The sequence below is a fragment of the Ipomoea triloba genome, chromosome 5, assembly GCF_003576645.1.
Source record: "Ipomoea triloba cultivar NCNSP0323 chromosome 5, ASM357664v1".
NCBI lineage: Eukaryota > Viridiplantae > Streptophyta > Magnoliopsida > Solanales > Convolvulaceae > Ipomoea > Ipomoea triloba.
Window position 1 is genome coordinate 16519732 of NC_044920.1, and position 25376 is coordinate 16545107.

The window sequence follows — 25376 nt, forward strand, 5'->3', positions numbered from 1 at the left end:
GGGGGGGGGGGGGGGGGGGGGGGATCATGGGATTCTAATTACATGAAAATGAGGGAATTGCAATTCTATGGAATTACAATTCCCTCTAACCAAACGAAGGAATTTAGTTACCTTCGAAATTAGGTGGGAATTAAGTGGGAAAGGAATTGTAATTCCCTCCAACCAAACGCCCCATAAATGTTTGATTCCTTACTATCGCCGCCTTCGAGGGCGCACCCAGTCGGACACCACTTCCCGATAGCTTGCGTCAGCCAGGCTACTCGGGTCTTCTCACCTAGGCCACAAGCTGGAAGGCCTAGCCAGTCGGCGAGCTCTAGATACCAGGGCCCTTCGGGTCGGGTACCCTAACCGGAGGTATCCATCACTTGTCCCTCACTTTCTTGAGCTCTTGCTGGGCAACGACTCGGGAAAGTAACTCTTCATGCGTATCCTTTTATGCATACTGCCAGCATGTAGACAGTCAATACCTTGTCAATCTTGTAGTGTAGCTAAACACAATTCTGCTTCTCATTCAGGTTGCGATTTTGCTTTCCCACTTCTTTCAACAGATCACGCCTCTCCTGGCTGGTTTCGTAACGGTAGCCATCAATGCGGCATAATCATTGGCGTCTCCTCGATTCCTGCCGGTTACCCTTTCGAAAAATAACCATCCCATCTATCATACGTTACAGCTGCTTTCCAGCCGTCCGATGCACGCAACGCGCCGCTATCCCACAAATACCTCTCTTCTTCCCTCCTTTTCTTCTTTCCACTCTCCCACAATGGTCCCCACGGACGAGACCAATGTTGATTTTCACGGCTGTGAGATAACCGTTCGGCTAGCTAACACTACTGTAAAAACTTAGAGAGAATAATGGAATTTAACACAAAAATAATTGGACAGAGTAATTATGCTTGCATTAGTTTCAGAACCCTTAACAATGTGACCCCATGGGGGTATTTATACAAGAATAATAGGCCTTGGGAAGGAAATAAGGAAGAAACTTAACAAATTTAACATTAAGAAAGTTACTTAAACTGCCAAGCCGCCATAAATACTTGCCAAATTTGAATTAGGAAAGAATCCCCACATATCCGCCATAAATGTCTGATTCCTTACTATCGTTGCCTTTGAGGGCGCACCTAGTCGAGCATCGCTTCCCGACTGTCTGCGTCAACCGGGCTACTTGGGTCTTCTCACCGAGGCCACAAGCTGGAAGGTCTAGCTGGTCAACGGGCTCCAGATACCATGACCCTTCGGACTGGGTACCCCAGTCAGGGGTATCCATCAATTGTATTTAATGAGGTTTTGCGTATTCTGTTTTGTAATCAAACTATGTTGATGGAAATAATTGTAATTTATTTAGTAATATGTTCTTATTGAATTTTTTAAACTTTTTTTACATTTACTATTATTGTATTGACCTTTTTTTTATATTATTGTATTGACTTTTTTTATATAATAAAATTGAGAGAGAGAAAAAAAGAAAATTAGAGAGATGAAAAATTGGAGGAATCGGTAATGGAAAATAGAAAACTAAAAAATGAAAAAAACGGAGGAAATTACTAAAATGGTCCCTCGACTATGTCGATTTGACCAAATTGGTCCTTCTCATTTTAACTTGGCTAATAGCGTCCTTCGACTATCCATTTTTTAACCATTTCAGTCCTCCAGTGAGATAGCCGGCATACGTCCCGCGAGAGTAAGGCTAAGATTGTAATTTCATTATATTTCCCCCTTTTCCTTTCAACCCAACGTATTGTTTAGTCAAAATCCCCAAAATGTCGTAAACCTAAACCCTGAAATTCCTCACGTGCGTTCGAAGCTCTGGAAATCAGAAGGGGGAACAACTCTACCTTGGAAGCAACATACTTTCCCAATGGCGAATGATTCTGGAAGCGGAAGTGGAGCAAGTATTTATACTTTTCTTTCTAGAGTGAGTTGCCTTTATTGTACTGTGAACTGTGGCTTTATTGTACTGTGAACTGTGGCTTTATTGTACTATATTTTGAATGGGGACCATGTGTCTATGAATTTCCCAAGTTGTTTAACAATTTCAAGTGTTTTGTAATTGATGTATGAGTATTTAAAAGCTATGTTTGCCTGGTTGTACTGTTGTATGCAATATATAATGGATGGGGACCACTCTGCATAAAAGGGTATAACTGAATGCATAAATGGGGAACAAAGTGTGAAAAAATGGGGACCAGTGTGCTTAGTTGTAGTCACATGCTTTATTGTTGGAGTATGGGAACCACTTGCTTTGAATTTTATAAATTTGAGTAGTTGTTGTCAGTGACTAGTATTAAAGTGGTCTAACTACTTTGTTGTGTGTTTATTATATTATATGTAGGCTGTTATACTTTCACATTAAAATTAAGGCATGGAGGTTATATAGAACAAAGCTTGCCTCCAAAATATATGGCCGGGAAAGTACAATTATTTACAAATATAGATGTAGATGAGTGGGGTTTCATAACATTGAAAGAAAAGTTCCAAGAATTGGGATATAGTCAGGATAATCCCATTAGGTTTTTTACAGTGAATAGCACAACTTTAGTGGAGTTAGTAGATGACTTTCAGACTTGTTGCTTGGAAAATTATGTGGTTAGACCTAAAGAAGTAGAGGTTTGGACTATTGAGGCAGCTATTGGTGTAGATGAAGAAGAACTTGAGATAAGTGGTGAAGAGTATGATGAGGGCAGTACTGAGGGTAGTGATTTTGAATATGACTTACAGTTTGATAAATTCATTGATGCTAATGTTGAGTATGGAGGGGTTGGGGCTGGTGTTGAAAGTAATAATGAAGAGACTGAAGAAAGGAGAAAACAAGGTATTGTGGGTGAAATGTGGACTTATCTGATGATAGGGAAATTATGGACAGTGATAATGAAGTCCAAGAAGATATGTGGTAGGCAGGTAGGCCTAGAGGTCAAATTAATACTCCGGTGTTATGGATTGGTAGGACCTTTACAAATAAAAAACAATTTAAAGAAGCAGTTATGGAGTATGCAATAAGAAATGGGAAAGAGTTGAAGTACATAAAGAATGACAAGGTTAGAGTTGTAGCAGTTTGTAGTCATGAAAGTTGCTATTGGAAGATCACATTAAGAAGAGTGAATGATGAGTTCTGTTGGAGGGTTATGAGTTTCAATGATCAGCATGAAGGTTGCACATGGAGTGAGAAGAACAGACTAGTAACTTCTTCCAAAGTAGCAAATAGGTGGAAGAAAGAACTTAAAGACAATTCAAAAATGACAATGCATGAGTTTAGGAAAAAGATTTGGACTACAGAGCATTACAATTTGAGTAAGAGACAAACCTATAAGGCAATGACCTTTGCTAAGAGAGATATTAAAAGAGAAGTTGAAGAGAACTTCAAAAAAAATCTGGTGTTACTGTGCTGAAATCAAGAAAACAAATCCCAAATCAAGTTGAATCCCAAAGTTAATTGATGATGGAGGAAGGCAAAGACTTCTTAGATTATACATGTGTTGGGCAGCTTGTAAGGAAGGTTTCCAGTTCTGTAGGCCTATCATTGGGGTGGATGGTTGTCATCTCAAGGGGAGAGCAAGTATGTTACTGACAGCAGTTTCAATTGATGGTAATGAGGGAATATTTCCTATTGCATATGCTTTTGTAGAAGGTGAGACCATAGATAGTTGGAGTTGGTTTCTTGAGTTATTGAAGAGAGACCTGAAGATTACTGATTGCAGTCACAGAACCTTACATTTATGTCAGACAAGCAAAAGGGTTTGATACCAGCTTTTCATGAGGTATTTCCTGGGGCTAGTCAGAGATTCTGTGTTAGGTATTTACATGGCAATATGAAGGTGGCAGGTTTCATTGGACAACCAATTAAGGATGCATTGTGGACAGCTGCTAGAGCAACCACAGTGAATACCTTTACAGCTGCAATGAGCGAGTTAAGGGAGCTTGATGTGAAGGCCTTTGAGTGGTTGGCAGATAATAACATCTGTGAAAGTTTCAACTCCATGATCTTAGAAGCAAGAGAGAATCCTTTGATCAATTGCTTAGAGATATTAAGAAAACAAGTTATGGTTAGGATTTTTGAGTGTAAAAGTAAGGCTGCAAAATGGAGTGGAACAATCTGTCCTAATATTGTTGAGAAGATCAGTGTTATTGAGAAACAAGCTGGGGCATTTTGGTGTTATCAAAGCAATGAAACTTTGTTTGAAGTTTCAGGGCCAGTTGATCAGCATCAAGTTGATTTGGGAAGGCAAAGATGCTCTTGTAGAAAGTGGGAACTAACTGGGATCCCTTGTAGGCATGCAGTCTCTGCAATCTGGGTCAAGTATGGCAAATGACCAGTATATGATTATGTGCATCCATGTTATTCAATCCAATATTACAACAAAACTTATGAAGGATGCATACATCCTTTAGCTGGACCTGATGAATGGCCTGTTAGTGAAAGGCAGCCACCATTGCCTCCCTTATACAAAACAACAGTTGGGAGGCCTAAGAGGTTGAGGAAGAGATCTGCAGGAGAGATGAGAAATGATAAACCTACACAGAAGAAAAAAGCAACCAAAGAACCTGTCAAGCTAACTAAAGATGGTGTGCATGTTTCAAGGAGTTTAGTGAGGCTTCATTGTAAACTATGCAAACAAGCAGGCCTTAATAGCAGGACTTGTCCTTTGACAAAGAAAAAGCAGGTAACCATTTATCTATATGTTTGACTAGTATGAGATTTATATTCCAAAACTAATTATTGACAGATTTTTCACATTTTGACAGACTGGAAGTGTTAATGAAGTTGTGAATGAAGGTGTTCATGAAGTTGGAAATTTAGGTAATTTTTCTGTTGCTTTTTTTAAATAAGTTGTTGTGTTGCTTAATCTGTTTTTTAAATGTAGTTGGGAATGAAGGTGTTGAAGTTGGGAATGGATGTGTTAATGAAGTTGGGAATGAAGGTGTTCATGACATTGGCAATTTAGGTAATATTTCTGTTGCTTTTTTAAAGAGTTTTTTCCCAAAATAGTCCCTCGACTATTGCTCATTCTCAATTTTACATTTCGACTTTCAATTGCACCAAATGTGGTCCCTCGACTTTCAAAAACTCACCCAATTTGGTCCTCCGTTACATATTCCGTTAAACCAGTGTTAAAATGGAGGGCATTTTCGTCCATTTACCTATTGTTAGCCTAATAAACATTGAGAAATAGTTGAGGGACCATTTTGAGAATAGTCAAGGGACCATTTTGGAAAAAACTATTTTATTTATTTCATTTTTGTTTATTTTCATTTTTTAGACTCTATAAAATTAAAATTTCTATACATTATTTTTCTTACAAATATAAATAGTTAAAATCGCGCAATCCAATCTCAAAATTTTTAACTTTCTTTACAAACTTTTCCCCTCTAAATATACTATTCATATGAAGTTTTACAATAAGTTCCGTAAATTTCATAAATGCTCATATACTTTTTTTATTTTATTATTATTATAATTATTATTATTATTATTATTATTATTATTATTTATGTTCATATTATTATTATTATTATTATTATTATTATTATTTATGTTCATAGACTTATTATTATTATTATTATTATTATTATTTATGTTCATAGACAATCAATCACTATGTATCACATTAATATTTATGTTCATAGACAATCAATCACTATGTATCACATTAAATATTACTTTTACCATTGAAAATAATATATTTTTTTCAAGCTTAGACACCCAAAGGGTGTAAAATGTAGGGAAAATATTGGACCGAAAGGTAAATTTTTCTAGTAAACTTCTCAGGTGAGTCGAAAAGTAAAATCTCGTCAATGTTTCCTGCAATATTTTCTGTATTTGATTTCGAAGTAATTATTAAATTTTATATTAATTTACATTATTTAAGATATTGTATGACATCTTTTATATGATTTCCTCTTCTTATTTTTTTTTATTAATTATTAATTATTAAGGTAAGTATAATTTATTTTGTAATGTGGACACATTATTTTAAATAATTTTGATTTAATTAAATTATACCTTAATTATAAAAATCCTACCTAATAATTTTAGTATATTACACGGGACACAATAATTATTATAAATAATGTCTAATAATGGTCAATTGGTATTCAACAATAAAATTTATAGTTAATTTTTAAGTCAATCATTAAATCTTTTGTGCTATGGGCACATTGTTTTTAATTATTTGAGTTTAATAATATTATATCTTATTTATAAAAAATTCAAAGTAATATTTTTAGTACTACGGATGTGACTAAGAATTATTTTAATCGGTGCCTAAAAAATGAGTATTTATGAAATTTACGAAACTTATTGTAAATTTGCATAGGAATAGTTTGTATATTTAGATAGAGGGAAAAAATTTGTAAAAAAGTTAAAACTTTTGAGGATGGATTGCGCGATTTTAACTATTTATGTTTGTAAGAAAAAAAATGTATAGAAATTCTAATTTTATAGAGTCTAAACAATGAAAATAAACAAAAATGAAATAAATAAAATAGTTTTTCCCGAAATGGTCCCTTGACTATTCTCGAAATGGTCCCTTGACTATTATCAAAATGGTCCCTCAACAATTTTTCAATGTTTATTAGGCTAACAATAGGTAAATGGACGAAAATGCCCTCCATTTTAACACTGATTTGACGGAATATGTAACGGAGGACCAAATTGGGTGAGTTTTTGAAAGTCGAGGGACCACATTTGGTGCAATTGAAAGTCGAAATGCAAAATTGAGAATGAGCAATAGTCGAATGACCATTTTGGGGAAAAACTCTTTTTTAAATAAGATGTTGTGTTGCTTAATCTGTTTTTTAAATGTAGTTGGGAATGAAGGTGTTGAAGTTGGGAATGGATGTGTTAATGAAGTTGGGAATGAAGGTGTTCATGACATTGGCAATTTAGGTAATATTTCTTGGCAGATTTATGTTGCTTTTTAAATAAGTTGTTCTGTTGCTTATTCTGTGTTTTTAAATGTAGTTGAAATACAAGTAAATATTGAAGGTGAGAATGTCAAACTGTTAATGAACTTGTGAATGCCATTGAAGATGGTCTTGAAGGTCAGACTGAAAATGAAGCTGAGAATCAACCTGCAAATCAACCAGTGAAAGACAATTATGATGGTCTGAATGAAGTTCAAGAGGATGAATGCACCAATTTAGGTATTAACAGTTAGTCTTGAATGAATCAATGCAACAATTTTGGTTAAATAATATACAAGAACTTAGCTTAATATATCTATTTGTCCTGATTTATATTTTTATTTTTGTTAATGTAGCTGATCCATTACTGGAGACATGAGATGCAATTCAAATCACATGGGAGGTTTTTGAAAACACACAAGAGCCACCTTTTGATAACACACAGATAGAGGAGGAAACATCATGTGGCAATGCTAAAGAACAAGGACTACAAGTTAATGACCATGGAGTCAAGCTTAGCTATGGACCACCTCCAAAAAAGAAGGAAAAAAGGGAGCAAAGGGAAGAAAGTCATCCTCATGCAATGTCTGAGAAGGGAACAAGAAAAAAGAAATCATTGGGGTTAACCAGAAAGTATGCAACTAGATCTAGGTTTAAGACAAAGATTCATAACAACTCCAAGGAGCCAATACAAATTGATTAATGTGGTAGCTTTTGATTTGGTTGGCAGATACATGTGGCAGATTATGTTTTGGTAATACAAACATGTGGTAGATTATGTTTTGGTGAAAAAAACAAGTGTATCTCTTGCATTTTGTATGCTATGAAGCTGTGAACTAGTAAACATGTTTTTGTAATGCCAAAAACTGCTCTTTGTTATTATTTTTTTGTAATGATCAATTGGCATTTCCTTGTCACTTGTGACCACCTTCAGGCAAGCAATGTTTACACCATACCAACAGTTTTACTCATTCAACCTTCTTGTATTCATTTCATTCAACATAACCTTACAACCTTAACAACATCTTAACAACATCTATGAAGCTGTGAACTAGTACAACATCTTAACAACATTTTAACAACATTAGATACCCTTACAACCTTGTCACTTGTGACCACTTTTAAGGCAACAATTTAACCCTGTTTCCCATAACTTCAACACTAGATACATAACACAAAAAAAATACCATTGACAGTACTAATAACATTGTCCAAACCAAGACTACTTTAACAGTAAACATCCAATTCACACTTGATTTGCCAATATTCTTGCCATTATTGCCAACTCCTCTTATCTTCCTTCTCAATGTCTCAATTTCTTCTTCATTTCGATTTATTCTTCTCAATAGTCCTGGGATGATTTTCTTCGACCTTGAGCACATTGGAGGATCGAACCATTTGATAAATCCCATCCAAATACACTTCCATGTACATAAATTTGACAAAATTGTCAAATTCTCAAATTCGAAAATTAATAAATTTGACTCCTTTTTTTTTTTCACGGTATCATGGTTAAGAAAAACTTACATTTAAACGTGAGCACTCCCAATATCTTCTCCCCGGATTATCATTTGTCCACGAAGTTTTCAGATTCAACACTTGCCCACAATTACAATAAGGAACTGATATGAACTTACCATAATGATGGTGGTATGGCCTGATTGTTGGGAAGAAGACGACCTATCACCCATGTCAGTCCCAACGCAGCAGCTTCGTTGCTCTAAGCCGTGGAGACGATCGGAGACGGGGAGAGGATCACGGACACGGACCTACCTTCTTTGTTTGGCGTTAATGATGTATCAATTAGGGATTTATAACAGAACATACGTATGATATACAAGAGTCCGGCGGTGCTACAGTGAAGTGCCAATAATATCCCTCAAAATATGCCGGCTATCTCACCGGATGACTGAAATGGTTAAAAAATGGATAGTCGAAGGACGCTATTAGCCAAGTTAAAATGAGAAGGACCAATTTGGTCAAATCGACATAGTCGAGGGACCATTTTGGTAATTTCCTCGAATAAAACGGGAAGAATGAAGAAGAAAAATTAGAAAATAAAAAAATTAAAAATTGAAAATAGAAAAACAGATAAATGAAGCAAATCGCCCCTTAATTTTAAAAAATATATAATTTGTTCTTTAAAAAAAATAAATTGTTCACCGACCCTGTAAATGAAAAAAGAAAGAGAAACCCCTCAAAAACCCTAAACAACTTTATTGTCAATCCCGTCTTTCTACTTTCTGCCATATCCATGAACCACCATCTTCTATAGCTTAAGCCTTTCCCTTCATTCCTTCACTTTCACCTCCATCACTGTCATCGATCAACTCTACCATCACTAAACGCCTTTACGAAGCTCCGCGCCGTAGCCATCGTCGGCGGTGCTCCTCGCCGCTTTCATTGTCGACTGAGCTCCGCGGTGCTTCCAAGCTCCAACTTTGAGTGAGCTTCGTGCCGCCACCATCGTCAACGGAGCACGACCTCTGTTCTTTGCCTACCGAAGAGGTAACAACCTCTGTTCTATGCCTCCTATCCTACGCTGAATTGCTGATTTCTTACTTTTCAATTTGTCAAACTGCGGGAATATATGTTGATTGCTTATAAATATTTCTGCATATTTAAACTTGCAGAAAAGTACATTGTGATATTTAAATTTGCAAAAAAAAAAAAAAAACCCATATATAGGGGATTTTGCAATCAATGTAGCCTAAGCTGATTATTTACCCATTACTTGTTGAATATCAGTGTTTTTTATTAACATTGTTAATGTTTTTCATTACAAATTATAGATGATATTGCTTCTTTGATCTCAAATAAACCTTTTAATTTTTTTTAGCCAAATAAGTTATTGATAATATAATAAATCAAGAAATACTAAAATGTCATATTCTTAACTAACCAATATGTTCTTGTATTGCCTAAAAAATATTTGGTGTTTCAAAATCAAGATTTGTGCACACTGACAGACTGAAAAGTGAAAACCATGAGAAAACCCAAAGTCAAATCCCGGAAAGCAAAAATCCAGCGACGTGAATCGGAGGTTAATGAAATCAAGCTCCTTGAAGAATGGATCGAATCAGGAAAACCCGATTGTGGCATAAACCCGCTTTCAGTCGAACCATTACCGGATAAAGCTCCAGTAGGTCGATTAGCCGATGGCTCATTCTCAAGGTACACTGGCTGCACTAGATTCAGTCAGCTGCCACTGTCAAAGAAGACCCAGGATGGGTTAGCTCTATCTAAGTATAAGACAATGACGGATATTCAGAGGGCTTCACTGCCTCATGCTCTTTGTGGGCGTGACATTCTTGGGGCAGCCAAAACTGGGTCTGGAAAGACTCTAGCGTTTATAATTCCGGTGAGCTTTTGATGCATTTTCACTCTTATTTTTCTTTTATCTTGGCTGCAAGTGCTATACTTTTGTAAAGGGATGCAGAGCATAGCTTTCTACAGTGGATTCTTATCTTAGTTGTGTCTATTAATTTTAAACATGCAAAATAGAAGAGCAAGCTTGCTCAAATTTAATACAGTATCAGGCTGTGCCAAGGCAGTATAAATCACTTCCGAAATGTAGCTGTGAACAACCTTGCTTTTATTTGGTATGACTATTATTTCCTCTTAGAGGAACAGAACATGGCATCTAACCATCTATGCTTTCTTTTAAACTGAATGTAGATTTATTCTGAAGTGCCATATGCTTTATTCTCACTACAAAGAGTTTTAGACTTATGGTCATGTTTGACCTTCCTCATGCTTGAGTCAACTCTATACATGTACTTTTAGCTTAAGAACGTAATCTATCCACCTTTAATGTTTATGTAATGAACTATAAAGCTATAAACTACTTTTTCTTTGTGTCACTCTTAAGGCATGGAGTGAAGCTTGCAATATGGAATTATGGATGGTAATGTCAATGGCAATGTCAGTGTGTGCCATTTTCTTATAGATTTCCCTTCTCTTATGAGTCCCCTGTTTTGACAGTGAAAAAAATCAGTTGGTCTATTCTTGCATGTTTGATTGTCTTCTCTTATGCTTGAAATTTGAATGGCTTTGTGGCACTCTTTCATATCAACTATATGATCCAGTTGACTGATACATTTTCAGGTACTAGAGAAGTTGTACAAAGCTAGATGGGGTCCAGAAGATGGAGTTGGATGTATCATAATGTCTCCCACAAGGGAATTAGCTGATCAACTTTTTGAAGTACTGAAATCTGTTGGAAAGTATCATGGCTTTAGTGCTTGTGTTCTGATTGGTGGACGAAAAGACATTGATTCAGAGAAAGAACATGTAAATGGGATGAACATCTTGATTTGTACTCCAGGTCGGCTTCTTCAGCATATGGATGAGACACCAAATTTTGACTGCTCGCAGCTTCAGGTCCAAACAACAGTTATAATTGTTCGGTCATTTCTTTCTATTTCCTTTAAAATACAATGATATGCTTTAGTCTCTGTCCTGACTAGTCCTTGTTCCCTTTTTCTGGACCAGTAGAATTCAGCTTCCGTTATCCTTCTCCATAATCATTTTAAAATTTAAACAGAAGTCAGAAATCTATGTGGTTACAGAGCCTTATTAATATAAGCATTTTGCTGACTACTGTTTATTCAAGACTTCTGTGCAATCTTAATGATTCTTACTTGGTTATGATTTGATTAAATAGCCGAAAGTAATGTGTTTATGTTATTATGTATATGGTTTAGTAGTTTCTAAATCATGTTGCACTTTTATGGCTGGTGAACAGGTATTGGTTCTTGATGAGGCTGATCGTATTCTTGATGTGGGATTTAAGACACAATTAAATGCAATAATTTCACAGTTGCCTAAGCACAGACAAACCCTATTATTCTCTGCAACCCAAACGAAGTCTGTTAAAGATCTTGCTAGGCTCAGTCTGAAAGACCCAGAGTACCTCAGTGTGCACGAGGAGTCCACTACTGCAACTCCTAGTGGTTTGATGCAGACAGCGATTATTGTTCCTCTTCATCAAAAATTGGATATGCTATGGAGCTTTATAAAGAAGCATCTTAATAAAAAGATATTGGTGTTCCTTTCTAGTTGCAAGCAGGTATGAGAACATCTAAGTGTGATAATGAAAACTTACATTCTTGATGGTGCACCTTGTATACTGTTGCTGCCTGAAAGAAATTCAATGAGTTCCTTTTTTTCCCTCTTTTGAGATATATGACATGTGAAAGAGCTAGTTTATCCCGTTTTATTTTATTGGCTTTACGTTGCTGTTTTGACAACTTCAGTCTGATTTATCTTCCAACTGCCTGTTTGTTGCTATTGTTTTCATTTGAATGTGCATCAACAATGTTTGGATGTCTCCAAGCATTATAGATTTCATGTTCACATTCTGCTTTTATACCTCATGTTTAGCTCAATATTATCTGCTCCTTGCATATCTTCTTCCTTTGGTTAAATTGCAAGTATACAATTTTACAGGTAAAGTTTGTTTATGAGGCATTTAGGAAGCTCCGTCCTGGAGTTCCCCTCAAATGTCTTCATGGAAGAATGAAACTGGAGAAACGGATAGGAATATACTCCCAGTTTCGTGAGGAAAAAAGATCTGTTCTTTTCTCCACAGATGTTGCTTCGCGTGGCCTTGATTTCAACAAGGCAGTTGATTGGGTTGTCCAGGTTAGGTGCAAAGTTATTGAAGAAGCAAATACTTAGCAGTGAGACTTTTGCTTTAGATATATTGAAAAAGATGATGACTTTATTGGGGAACTTATGTTTCAGGTGGACTGCCCTGAGGATTGTGCTACTTACATACATAGAGTTGGCCGTACTGCTCGCTACCTTTCTGGTGGGAAATCACTGTTGTTTGTTATGCCTTCTGAAATGAAAATGCTTGAAAAATTGAGAGAGAAAAAGATTCCCCTTCAAGTTACCAAGGTATGATTTAATTTGTTTGATCTCTTTATTATATCTTGCTATTCACTGTTCAAATTTATATCTTGTCGACTTTATGATGAATTGACACCTTTTAAGCTAGTTTATAGCTACCTGTAGGATTCGAATTTTGAATAACTTTGTTCTGGATTTCTAAATGAAGTTAGTAATACTTGAATCTTTTGTTTTTTGTTTTTTTGGTCTTATTTTTCTTCAAGGCGAAGGCAGAGTTTCTCCAATCTGTCTCTGGATTAATGGCTGCTTTGCTGGTCAAGTATCATGATCTACAACCTCTTGCTCGAAGAGCATTTGCAACATATTTGAAGTCTATTTATAAACATAAGGATAAAGAAATTTTTGATGTCACAAAACTTCCTGTCGAGGAATTTTCTGCTTCTTTGGGTCTTCCAATGACCCCCAAAATCAGATTTCTAAAACAGAAAATAAAGGGTAAGACTGTGTCTGAAGCCTTATCTGTCATGCCAGAGAATATTACCAATGAGAATTTGTTGGAACTTCCAATTAAGAACCCAAATCCTGAAAAATCTGAGGAGGAAGTAGAAGATGAGGATGATATTCTTCTTTCAAAAGACACGCAGAATGCAGGTGAAGCTAAAACTGCTGAGGCTGTAGATGCTTTGTATGTCATCCTTTCTCCCTCTTTAAATTGTTGGGATAGTTTAATCTTCCTTTTACATTTTTCTCTTACTACTGGTTTTATGATTTTGTTTTACTTGATTTTTGTCACACTTGCTTTTCTAGGCCCGCATCTAGAGTTTTGAAGAAAAAGAAGCTAAAGATCAATGTCCATAGACCATTAGGGACAAGGGTTGTATTTGATGAGGAAGGCAACACATTACCTCCATTAGCAAAGTTAGCAGAGACAAAGGTTTCTGCTGACTCGGTTCATCTTGACAAAAACAAAGGTACATTTTAAATGCAGTTGCTGAAAATCTTATGGCTTTCTGTTCCTTGACATTCTCAATGTTGTTGATGCAGTGAATGAAAGATATGCCAAGATGAGACAAGAGTTGAAGCTGATGGACAAAGAAGACAAAGCTTTGGACCGTCAACGCCTCAAAGAAAAACGAATCAAGGAGAAGATAAAGTGGAAGAGAGGGCGAGATGAGGAGGAAGGGGAAGAGGAAGACGAGGATGATCTCTTGGGATCTGATGCCAATGTTGGTAGAGAGAGAGCCAAAAAGCAAAAGATTTACTTTGATAGCGACGGGGAGAGGGACGATGACAGCTTTAAGACGAGCATAAAGGCAGATTCTGTTTCTGTGGCAGAGCAGGAGGAACTGGCTCTCAAGCTGTTGAGTTCCATGCACTCATAGCCCACAGTTTTGATGCATAGTTGATATGGTCTGCCCCGGGCATAGCTCAGTGGTGAAAGCCTGAGTGTGGCTGTGGTGGCCTGCAAATGCCCGGGTTCGAACCCCACAAGGGGTAAAATTTTGGAATATAAGTAAGCACTCAGATCATTAGGCCATTGAAACACATCGCGCAATTTACTTCCTCTCACAAGCTTCTCATGGCAGGGATTCTTAGGTTTGAGGTTAAAACTTATATCGGGTCTTAATTTTGATAGCATTTTGTAGTTTGCCCTTGTATTGCTACACATTCATTTATACAACGTATAAAATTTGATTTAATTTTATTTTGTTAAGAACTGTAGACAGAGGGTTTAAAATGATAAACTAGTGTACTTGATGCTTTGGGTGATTTGCCAAAACAATGCAAAAAGCATGGTCTATACATACATGAAAATGCATTTTGTAAAATACCTGGGCCCCTAGGTAGCATATATGGCCGTTTGCCCTCGATAGGGGACTTTTTTTAATGCGACCCCCAACAGGCTAACATGCTTTATGTACAATTAATTAATAGTTTAGAGGAGAAAAGGAAAAATATAGTAAATAATTAGTAGTTTAGAGGAGAAAAGGAAAAATATAGTAAAATAATGTGTAAATCAATTTTTTGAAACTGTACTTAAGAAATCTTGATGATTGTTTTAATCCAATCGCTTTAATTCAATAATTATTATTCAAACTCGTCAATATAACTCAAATTTGGTAGCACAACATTTTTTTATTTTTTTTGGTGAGAAAAGACCCGTGAGAGAAATTTGGTGAGAAAAGACCTGTGAGAGAAACGGGAAAACCGCTTTACCACAATTTGTGAATAATAGCTCTGTGGGTAGTACAAATATGTTAGAATTGCATGTAAAAGAGCATTTAACCTTTTTAATGCGGATGACATGTCCAAATTTAGAGTCGTCACGTGAAGATGAGATGCTACTTTGGTACCATTGATTTTATAATAATATAATTGTGTTTGATAAAACTCTTAGGTGACATTTGGTTTGCAGAATATATATATATATATATATATATATAAAAGAAATGTTATGTTTATTCTTATGTTGGCAATAAAATTACATGGAATGCGCTATTCATACAATCCAAGACTCCCATGATATTAGATGTTCCCATAACATTAGGAATAGTTAAAATTTTATAACATAAAAAATACTTCTATGTATATTATTTATTTATATGCATTTAAATTAGCATTCTGTTGTAGTCTAGTTGGTTAGGATATTGTTCAATTCCCGGCATTGGAAAATGTTGTGGGTTATTTCATCAACTAGCATAAGCATAAGATATACGGAGTATTTAATTTATACATAAAATTAAATTAATACGGAGTATAAAATAAATATAAATAATACATACACACATGTGTTGATTTATTATTTTGAATATAAATACTTTTTTCATTTGACTATATATTTAATTTATATTTTTTAACCAACCAAACATTTGAATACAATGTGTCATTTAATTATGTGGAATAACATTTTTATTCTATTTCTACTTTATTCTATTTCTTCTAAAATCATATTGTTATTCTGTTTATTTTTATTCTCTGAACTAATATTAGTATTTTGGTTTGAGTAAATTCATAACTTATTATTATTAATTCTTATATAATTTTATTTAATAAAATTTAGATTTTTTTTAAGTACTACCGACTCTGTTATAATGTAGTATCTGTTCATAACTATTTTCTCAATCGACTGAAGCACAAAGAGTTAATACCACCCTTATAGGGCTCAAATCCATAACCTACATTTAGTAGGGCCACTTCGTGCCACTATATTACAAGGTCATTGGTGACAACGTGTCAAAAGCACATTTGAATGGACGGTAGGATAGTAATTTTTTTTTTTTTGGAAATACAGGGGAGGGGTGACCCAGGCAGTCTTAAACACCTGCCTCACTGGCTCTTTTAATAAATGCCATCTTCACTTTATCCATCTCCAATGACTCCATCACCTCCATAGGCGGATTAATAAACTCTATCCAATCACATTTTTGTCTTAGTGCGACCTTAGCAAGAGCGTCAGTCACAGTATTAAGATCCCTAGGAACGTGAGTAATCAACACATCCCAATCTCTTGAGATCCACTTCTTGCACTCTCGTACTAACTCCCCACAAGGGCCGACTATTTGCGACCCTGTAGTAATTCAACGAACTGCTTCCTGCGAATCACTTTGAATCCAAATCTTTTTCTCACCCATATTCCATGCCCATTTAAGACCCAAGTAAATTGCCCAGACTTCTCCTTCTGTAGTATGGCTCGCCCTTACAACAGTGTTGAAACTCCTTTTTCAGGTGCCCTCTTTATCACGTAAAACCCCACCACAACCCACTGGATTATTTTCACCATGGAATAAGGATCCACTTCCCATGCTTAATACTTCCCTCATTAATTTTTTTAAGGAAGGAAAATGGTAGGAAAGTGGGTAAAGAAAAGGAATAAACAGGGGTTGAAGTGTCAAATTGTTGTGACTTTATGGATGTAAAGTGGATTTCTATTTCGCTCATAAGAGAATAATTTCTGCGAACCATATTTATATTTTCCCAAAAAACAAAAATAATGCAAAATAAAAATAAAAATAAAAGCGAAAATCATCATCTATTCAAGCACAGCACAATCTGAGGCTCAACGCTAAGATGCGCTGGGCTCTCGCTGTCACCTCCACTCCCACAACCACCGCCGTCGCCGCCACCGCTACTTCTTCTTCTTCGATTTAGGTTGTGCTTTGCCGCTCCGTTTCTTATCTGCGGGCGCTACTTTTCGAATCATATTGTTCTATTTCTGGAATGGAGGGTTTCAGGAATCTGGGAGCTGGATTTGCTCTGTTGACCATAATCGGGAGGCTAACTTTCGCTCAGGACCTCATGCCTTCGCCTGCCGCTGTCTGTCCCTTGCGGAATTCGGTTGAACACTCGATCTTGGGCCTCCCAGATTTCACATGTCCAGTGGATGAGATCAAACCTTCATATTCCCCAGCTGTAATTGAGGTTAAATAATTTCAACCTCCACTCTTATTCTTTATTTTTTGCTTAATTTTCTTTTTTTTTTTTCAAAGTATTTTTTTTTTTAAATATGATTATCTGTTCTTAGGTATTTTTTTGTTAGAGACCTTTAATATTTTAGAACGGAATTAGGTGAAAAGTTTTTTTTTTTTTTTTAATAAAAATTATTTTTTAAAAGTTTAACTAGGTATGCCTTCTTAGTAATTAATAATTATTGTCTTTTTTTATTTCAATGATATGTTGACTTGGTTTGTAACCTAAAAAAGAAAAAAATAAAGTCAGATGAGATTACTGCTTACAAATTGAAATAAAAATAAGAATTTTTAGATAATGTTTGTACTGTTTGGAAAGTTTTAAAAGTTCAATTCTGCATAGGGTTGGTTGGGTGTTGGCAAATGATAGAGGATAGGTTGGCTTAATTTTGAAATTCATTGCATTTTCATGCCCCCAAGTCCAAAGACCTACATTTCAATGTATGCTGCCAAGTGCCTACTGTGTTTTTTGTCAATCAAAGATCACTACTTGTGCGATATCTTACTGTTAGAGATGAATAGGCATAAGGATGTGAAGAGGCATGGGGATGTGAAGAGGCATGGCAGATGAAACCCTATGTTGGTTTCACCTGCCATAACAACAGTAGCCTAGCATGTATATTTATGGCAGTGTGCCAGTGTAGTTCAAGAGAAGTGAGAAAAAAACATATTTAAGAAACCTTCCTTTCTCATTTCATAACACTTGCATTTCCATCTAATTGAATACTATTCTTTTGTTGGAGTTATGCATCCTTTGTAACTTAAGATTGGACTGCTCTACTTCTTTAATTTGTTAATGCCTTGTCATAACTGAATACATACTATCATCACAGTGTGATGTAGAAGTAATTATTAACTTAATTATCTTCTACAATTATCAACTTTGACAACAATAATGGTTTGTGCACTTCAATATTTCACAGCTGACACACTCTCTCCATTATATGGAGCTTATATCCAGGTCATTATGTGTGTGAACAACCCAGTAAAATCTAACCATTAGATAGTAGTCACCAACTTTCCAAGAAAGAGACAATGTATATTTTGCTTGAAATAGCTCAATTTAACTGTTCAATGCCTTTTAACGATCTTTGTTATGAATATGATATTAAAACTGCTTCATTTTCTTGCTGCGCTTTTCCTTCTCAATAGTATCAGGATCCTTAATTAACTTTATTAGGTCACAAGAAATAATGAATATATATGTGTGTGTGTGTGTGTGTGTGTGTGTGTGAGAATATACAATATAGTTTTGACTTTTTAGAAATTCATAAGTGTGAAAAGCACATTCCCAACTGAAAATTGTAGTGACAGAACTACAACAGGTTTTCTAATAGTGAACAAAAATGCTGTGGCAAAATCAAGTCAGAAATTCTGTTTTAGACCAACTAGCAGATTAAATTAACCTGAGGCCTTCCACTTCAGAATTGAACCCTTGTGCTCTCAATTTTTTACTTTTGTCTTCCCATTTTTCAGTTATTAGCCCCTCAACATTTTGGTCTCTTCTATCCATTTCTGCTAAATCTGTTAGCCAAATGTTATAATTGTGTCAACAAAAATGCTTAATAGTTTTTGAAGAAAAAGTTCAATGCTAGTAGTTCTGATTGATCTTTAAATAACCGAATAATCCAGCTTCTCCAATGGTCATAATGAACCTATCATACTGTTACTATACTCAATTTTCAAATCCCCGTTCAACTGCCTAAGTTTTTTTTTTTTTTAAAGATGAGTTTCTCGTGGAGGATTCAGATTCATATTTCATACTATAGTAAGATTTCATATAACTAGACCCTATAAGTCAAAATTGTATTTCTACTGTTCAAGCCCCATGTAGGTGCATAATTCAGCTTGTTAATTTTGCTTTGAAAAGAAATTTGGGCACATCTTCCATTTGCCCAACAGACATTAGCTGAAGAGCCTGGATATAGCTATGTTGGAATTTTGTTCAGTGGGTGAAGTTTGACTTTTGATAACAGATAGTTAAGTATCCTTGAGACCTTGATATGTTTCTCCCTTTTGAGAATGTTGAATTTCAACTTAAGTCATGGTAGAGAAAATAAATCAAAATTCTCTTTGTTTTAGTTTAAAACTCTCAGGACCCCTGCACAGGCATTAGGTGGGAGTATGCTGATTCTTCAAACTAAAAAGACTGAAAAATAGTTCTTACAGCTGGTGTGGAAGAATAAGAAAAAATAAAATGATGGATATGGAAAATTCATGTAGCTGACACCAAATGATGGCATGGGATTACTTCAAGCTATTATCTGATCCAATTCAATTTTCACAGGGGTTAAATTTGAATTTTTTTAGATATCAGAAAATTATTGCATCCAAGAACAGTTCTAGTGTAATCCATCTTTGAACTTTTTGTTATCAGAGGCCTGGGTGGAGTAAATATGGGACAAACAATGGCCACTTAGCAATTGTTTATACTTCTCTACATATTAGATTAAATGAGTTGAAAATTAAAACCACAGTGGAAATATGGAATGATCAGTTTTTTTGCTTCAGTTTGAAATTTTTGAGTGCGTGCAGTGGAATGTTTACAATTTTTGAATTTATATTGCTAAGAATAAAATGTACTGTGCAACTGATTTCCTTCTGTCAATGTTATAGGATCTTTTCTTTTATTTATTTATTTGTAAACATTTTTTTTTTTTTTTTTTTTTTTTTTTTTTTTCATTTCTTTAGAAATTCTAATGGAGTTTCACATTTTTGTTGTGAAGGGAGATGAGATGTCATTGCAGAGGGCACTTTATATGATTCACCGAAGATCACATAACTATGTTGTTTTCCTCTTCTATGCCTCATGGTGTCCATTCTCCATAACTTTTAGACCAATCTTTTCTGTGCTGTCTTCCTTGTTCCCCTCAATTCCCCACTTTGCAATTGAAGAATCAGCTATTAAGCCTAGGTGAGAGCACCCATAATATTTGCTGTATTTGTCAGTCTGTACTACATCTTAACAGGTAGGAACCTAACACTGAATTTCGCAGTACTCTCTCAAAGTATGGAGTTCATGGGCTCCCTACTTTGTTCATTCTGAATTCTACAATGCGTGTTCAATATCATGGCCCCAGGACCCTTGATTCTCTAATCACTTTCTATAATGGAGTTACTGGTAAGAGGTTTTCTTTTTAAAACTGTTGTGCCACAGATGCACTTTAGTAACTTGATTGAGGATGTTAACTTCCATTAAAACCATCTTTATATGCTTTCTCGAAGTTTTATTCTTTTTTATGCTTTTGTTGCTTTTCATTAGCCAGAATAATCCTTTATGTCCCTTGTTTTATGTATTTATTTTATTCCATGGAAAGGTGTTAAGACATCAACAGAGGATGGCATATCTCTAGACAAGATTGGATGTTCTACAAGCCACGATGGGTATAGTGGTAGTGAACAGGAAAGTTGCCCATTCTCCTGGGCGAGGTCTCCTGAGAACTTACTTCGGCAGGAGACATACTTGATGTTGGCAACTGTATTTGTTCTTATGAGATTGCTCTATGCTCTTTTCCCATATATTCGTAGGTTTGCTCAATTTGCTTATAGGAGCTACAATATGAGGATAAGTAGCTTGTGGGAGCATCCTCTGCTCTACATGCATCGGGGATTACAATTATTTAATTCTCTGAAGGAACCATGCAAGAGAAGCAATTTGCAGGAAGGAGCTATGAATGCCAAGGTATGGGCCTCCAAGTCTTTAGCTTCTGTTTCATTTGGTGAGGCAAGCTCAAGCCGGGTGGGGCCAGTAAGTTCAACTCATTGATTAATTCGGGGGTTAAATTTAAACTACATATTTCTTTTAGAAATATTCAGCTTACCTCCCTTTGGGTTTGGTTTCATTGTGAGGGGAACAACGAAAATTTAATATTTGGCTGTTGAAGCAACATAATTGACTCTTTTGTTGTAGATTAGTTATGCTTTCCATTTTTTGCTCACTATTGAAAGAATAGTGTTAACCTATTTGTATATAACATTTAGCTAATAAGCTAAATTTTTGTTGCACTCTGTCATTCATTTAATCGGTTTAATCATCTTAGATAGGCTTTATGATAAATAATTTTGGTACTAATCGCAGATATGAAATCTCTCTTCCAAACCCAAAACAACAACGTAGCACAAAATCTGTTACAAGTGATTAATAAGTATAAATAAGATTAATTGAGGTGGAGAACTAAGAAAGAGTGAATCAAAAGAAATATACCAAAAGTCAATTCAATATACGGAGTACAATTTAGTCCTTTTATTACACAGCTACACCATAGAGTGAAATATAACATGACTTAAAGAGATTGCAGTTTTCATTTAGGTTGACTTCATCTGCCTTGTCTATTAGCTTTGAATATATAGCTATGTAGGTGTAGCTCTGAGTTTTTATTAAGGTGAACTCACAAACTGAAAGTTGAAAAAAGAAAAGCCAACAAGTTGCTCTGTATTCCGTTGCACTCTTTACCTCTAGGCATTTTATTGATGTAGCCATGTAGGATGGAGTTAATTACCTGAGATAGAAGGTGTTATGTCAAGTTAATGGTGCAAGCAAACCAATCTCTGCTTCTTTGCAACTGCAGTGAAACCGAGCAAATTATGTACATTTCAATAGCACAAATTTTAATTATTATTGGTTTAGAGCAAAAAGGTGCCTCCTGCAGTGTTGAGGAAACCAAATCTTCATAATGATTATAAGTTAAAGAGTTTATAGAGTAAATGAGTGGGTGAAGCTGGTGGTGACTGGTGAGCATCATGCCATCTTCCCTAAAGGCTAATCTGCAAATGGTGGTCAACTTGGGGAACATCTGCAGGTAAATCCATCAACAGGTTGTTTGCATCTACATTTTTCATGATTTTTTTTTTTAAAATAACAAACAAACAAACAACTTGTAGATTAGTGCTTTCAAGCACAATAATAAAGTTATTAGTTGTATATGTTATGCAATCTTCCTTGGCTTTCTTCAAAATCTTGATTTGACAATACCCAGACTTATAGTACCTGGGGGCTAGGACTAGCATACAGAATTGGCCTAAAATTGAGTTAAGATTACTTGCAAATGTGCAATATGCATAGAATTATGATTTCAGGTCCTTTTGTCTTTGTGAAAAAATGTGATGCATTTCGGGGCGTGGTTATGTTCGCAGAAAAAACAAATCAGCAGAAAAGCTGTAATTAGGGATGGCAATGGGGCGGGGGCAGGAATGGGAATATAGTCTACGTCCTCGCGACTCTAACCCCGTCCCTGTCCCCGTCTCCGGCGGGGAATTGGAATTATTTTCCATCCCTGTCCTTGTGGGGAATTAGGCAAGGACAGAGATTTCCCGTCCTCGGTCAACTTCTAGTTAAAGTGTTAAATTCTTGTAATTTTTAATAATAATGGAGAAAATCACCATTTTGTCTCTCAATTGTTTCCCAACTGTCAATGTAGTCTATAGTTTTCAATTTCAACTAATTTGATTCTCGAATTGTTTAATTGACACTCGGGGGAAAAGAAATCTGGGCACTGATAGTTGTCGATACCTAAAGATCGGGTGATCGCTTTGATGGTCAAAGGTCAAAAAGCGACCACCATACGAATAGAGAGCTTTAAGAGCATTCCGAGGGTTTCCTCGCTTTGTTTAGAGAATTGGATCGACCAAACATTCCGAGGTTACATTGTTACTACGGTCTTACTACTTGGGGAGCTCACTCGTTAAAATCAAGAACAAATATAATTGGATATACTTATAGAGCACTGGGGTCGACCCTCATTCTTAATCAACGCATGAAAATGTCTCAACCATGCATCACAATATATGCATGTTCCTTTGCACTGTGGTTGCTAGTCGACCACCGTAAATTTGATTGAGTCCAACCAGAATTGCCAACCACCGGAAATTTGATTGAGTCATACCAGAATTGGAGCATATTGCTAGTGCGTGGCTAGATGACGTAGGTGAGGTCGGGAGACTGACCTGAAAGGGAGAGAATATGAACCTTTCAAATGGTGAGACGCTAATACTTGCATTGCTTAGGAGCTCAAGCTGTGGAAATGAAGGTGAAGATAATCAGGGTTGATGCTGATGAAGTGGTGAGGCCGACTCTCATTCTTGTTCGACACGATGAAAAAGGTTTTAATCCTGCAATATAGTTCTCCACGTGTACACATCTTCCTTAGGATACGTGTATGTTATTTGGATTTGCTTCCTGCATGGTTTGGTAATGATGAGTGAAATAAATGAAGATGTAATAGGCGCGACACTATTTTGATTCTTGCACCAGTTTTAACAGTAAGCCTAATCGAATTTCAAGCAAATTGTAATATGATCGATCAAAGTGAATTGTAACATGTCCAATCAATGTTGGTAAAAGATGAGGTCGAAGGATCACATAAGTAGAGGACATGAACTTTGTGTTCGGTTCCCATGTATGACACCATTTGATAGATTAAATTATTTCGGGTTGGGTAGATGTGACTAGGAAATAAATTAGAATGTTGAATGATGTGGTCGGGAAGTTAGATAGGGACCTGACTATACGAGGCCGGGAGGCTCCGAGTGGAGTGGTGTAGCTCTTGTTACAAGCAAAGCCCCTCCATGCAAGGAGGTATGTTGCAGGGATCACATCTTGTCAACAATCAGGTAAGAGCTCCACTCTTCATGAGGTGAGTGACACAATGCAGTAAAGAGGTTGCTCTAGAATCCAACTGGCACTTCTCGAAGCCATGTTGCATATGTGGTTTGGTCTGCAGGATGCATGATGATCGGCAAAGCTGCACCACCAGTTTGATTGGTTTGAGCGAAGATAGCGGCCAACATAGCAGTATGGCTAGAGTAGTTGCTAGGAGGAAAGATATACTTAAAATCAAAATGATTGTCAACAAAACTTACTTTGTAAGTCCACAATGGACTTCCATCACAAGCTTGTGGATTGACAGATTTCACAGGGATTCCAAGCATCTTCAAGAATGGGATGTAACTTTCATAAATGTAGCTCAACCAGTTTTGGGTAGATCTGCCTTCATTCTGAGTGTTCTCTGGATAAGTTGGAACATGAATAATATTATGGGTTACATCATGAGGAACGTACTTACCGAAGTTCTCAATTACATCAGCAAATGGGATGGTTAGTTCACACTCCTTGGTGTAAGTTGGTCTACTCGCATAAATAGTGGCACGCTCTTGAAGTTTGGTGTGAATGGAGCGCAGTTTAGCGTAAAGTACAACCATGCAAGCATTCACAGTAATAAATACCATTTGAGTAACTTCAGCATCAACTTCTACAAAAGACATTTGTTGCGAGTGATCTAACTTGCGCTTCAGATAAGCAGCCACCACAGATGTGAAAGCTTGGCGTAGGTTCTCTACATGAATATCATATTAGCGACTTGTGGCAACCTCTGGGCAATCATAGGTGCATAACCAAGCACATTGACTCCTAGTAGCTTGGAGACATACTCAGGATTGAAAGTTAATGATAACCTTTCAAAGTCATTGGGAAATAGGCAAGTAGCTGATTAGCGACTACATCAACAACCGCCATGGTTTGATCATGATCATTTCTACTATTCGAGGAAACAGAACTTGTGCAAAATGCACACTTCTAACTAGACCCCTGGATAATGATCGTGATCAAAACATGGTGGATGCTAATGTAGTCGCTAATCAACTACTTCTAGTGACTTTGAAAGGTTATCATTAACTTTCAATCCTCAGTATATCTGCAAGCTACTTAGAGTCGATGTGCTTGGTTATGCACCTCCGATTGCCTAGAGGTTGCCATAAGTTCGCTATTATGATATTCATGTAGAGAACCTGCGCCAAGTTTTCACATTTGTGATGACTGCTTATCTGAAGCGCAAGTTACATCACTCGCAACAGATGTCTTTTGCAGAAGTTGATGCTGAAGTTATTCAATTAGTACCTATTATTGTGAATGCTTGCATGGCTACACTTCACACCAAGCTGCACTCCATTCACACCAAACTTCAAGAGTGGCCGGTACCACTCGTTATGCAAGTATACCAACTTACACTAACAAGTGTGAGCTACTCCTCCCATTTGCTGATGCAATTGAGAACTTCGGTAAGTACTTTTCTCATGATGTAACCCCGAATGTTATTCATATTCTAACTTATCCAGAGAACACTAAGAATGATTGCCAATCCACCCAAAACTGGTCGAGC

At 36.2% G+C, this 25376-nt stretch overlaps 2 protein-coding genes across 3 annotated transcripts; both read left to right on the plus strand.

The window, feature by feature from the left end:
- Positions 1-9065: 9065 nt before the first annotated feature.
- LOC116020848 (DEAD-box ATP-dependent RNA helicase 32) lies at positions 9066-14471 on the plus strand. Of its 2 annotated transcripts, none has more exons than XM_031261401.1 (9): positions 9066-9409; positions 9853-10262; positions 11009-11284; positions 11649-11972; positions 12353-12547; positions 12650-12805; positions 13021-13442; positions 13565-13728; positions 13802-14471. In XM_031261401.1, exons 2-9 carry the CDS (start codon positions 9888-9890, stop codon positions 14137-14139), a joined length of 2250 nt encoding a protein of 749 aa, XP_031117261.1. In that variant the 5' UTR covers positions 9066-9409; positions 9853-9887; the 3' UTR covers positions 14140-14471. The 2 variants fall into 2 exon arrangements, with proteins under 2 accessions (XP_031117261.1, XP_031117262.1); XM_031261402.1 differs by having other exon boundaries at positions 9871-10262.
- A 2258-nt stretch (positions 14472-16729) lies between these two features.
- LOC116020889 (5'-adenylylsulfate reductase-like 4) lies at positions 16730-21240 on the plus strand. Its single transcript, XM_031261456.1, has 4 exons — positions 16730-17176; positions 19950-20137; positions 20220-20344; positions 20541-21240. The coding sequence occupies exons 1-4, from the start codon at positions 16976-16978 to the stop codon at positions 20987-20989; spliced, it is 963 nt and encodes a 320-aa protein (XP_031117316.1). The 5' UTR covers positions 16730-16975; the 3' UTR covers positions 20990-21240.
- The last annotated feature ends 4136 nt before the right edge of the window (positions 21241-25376 follow it).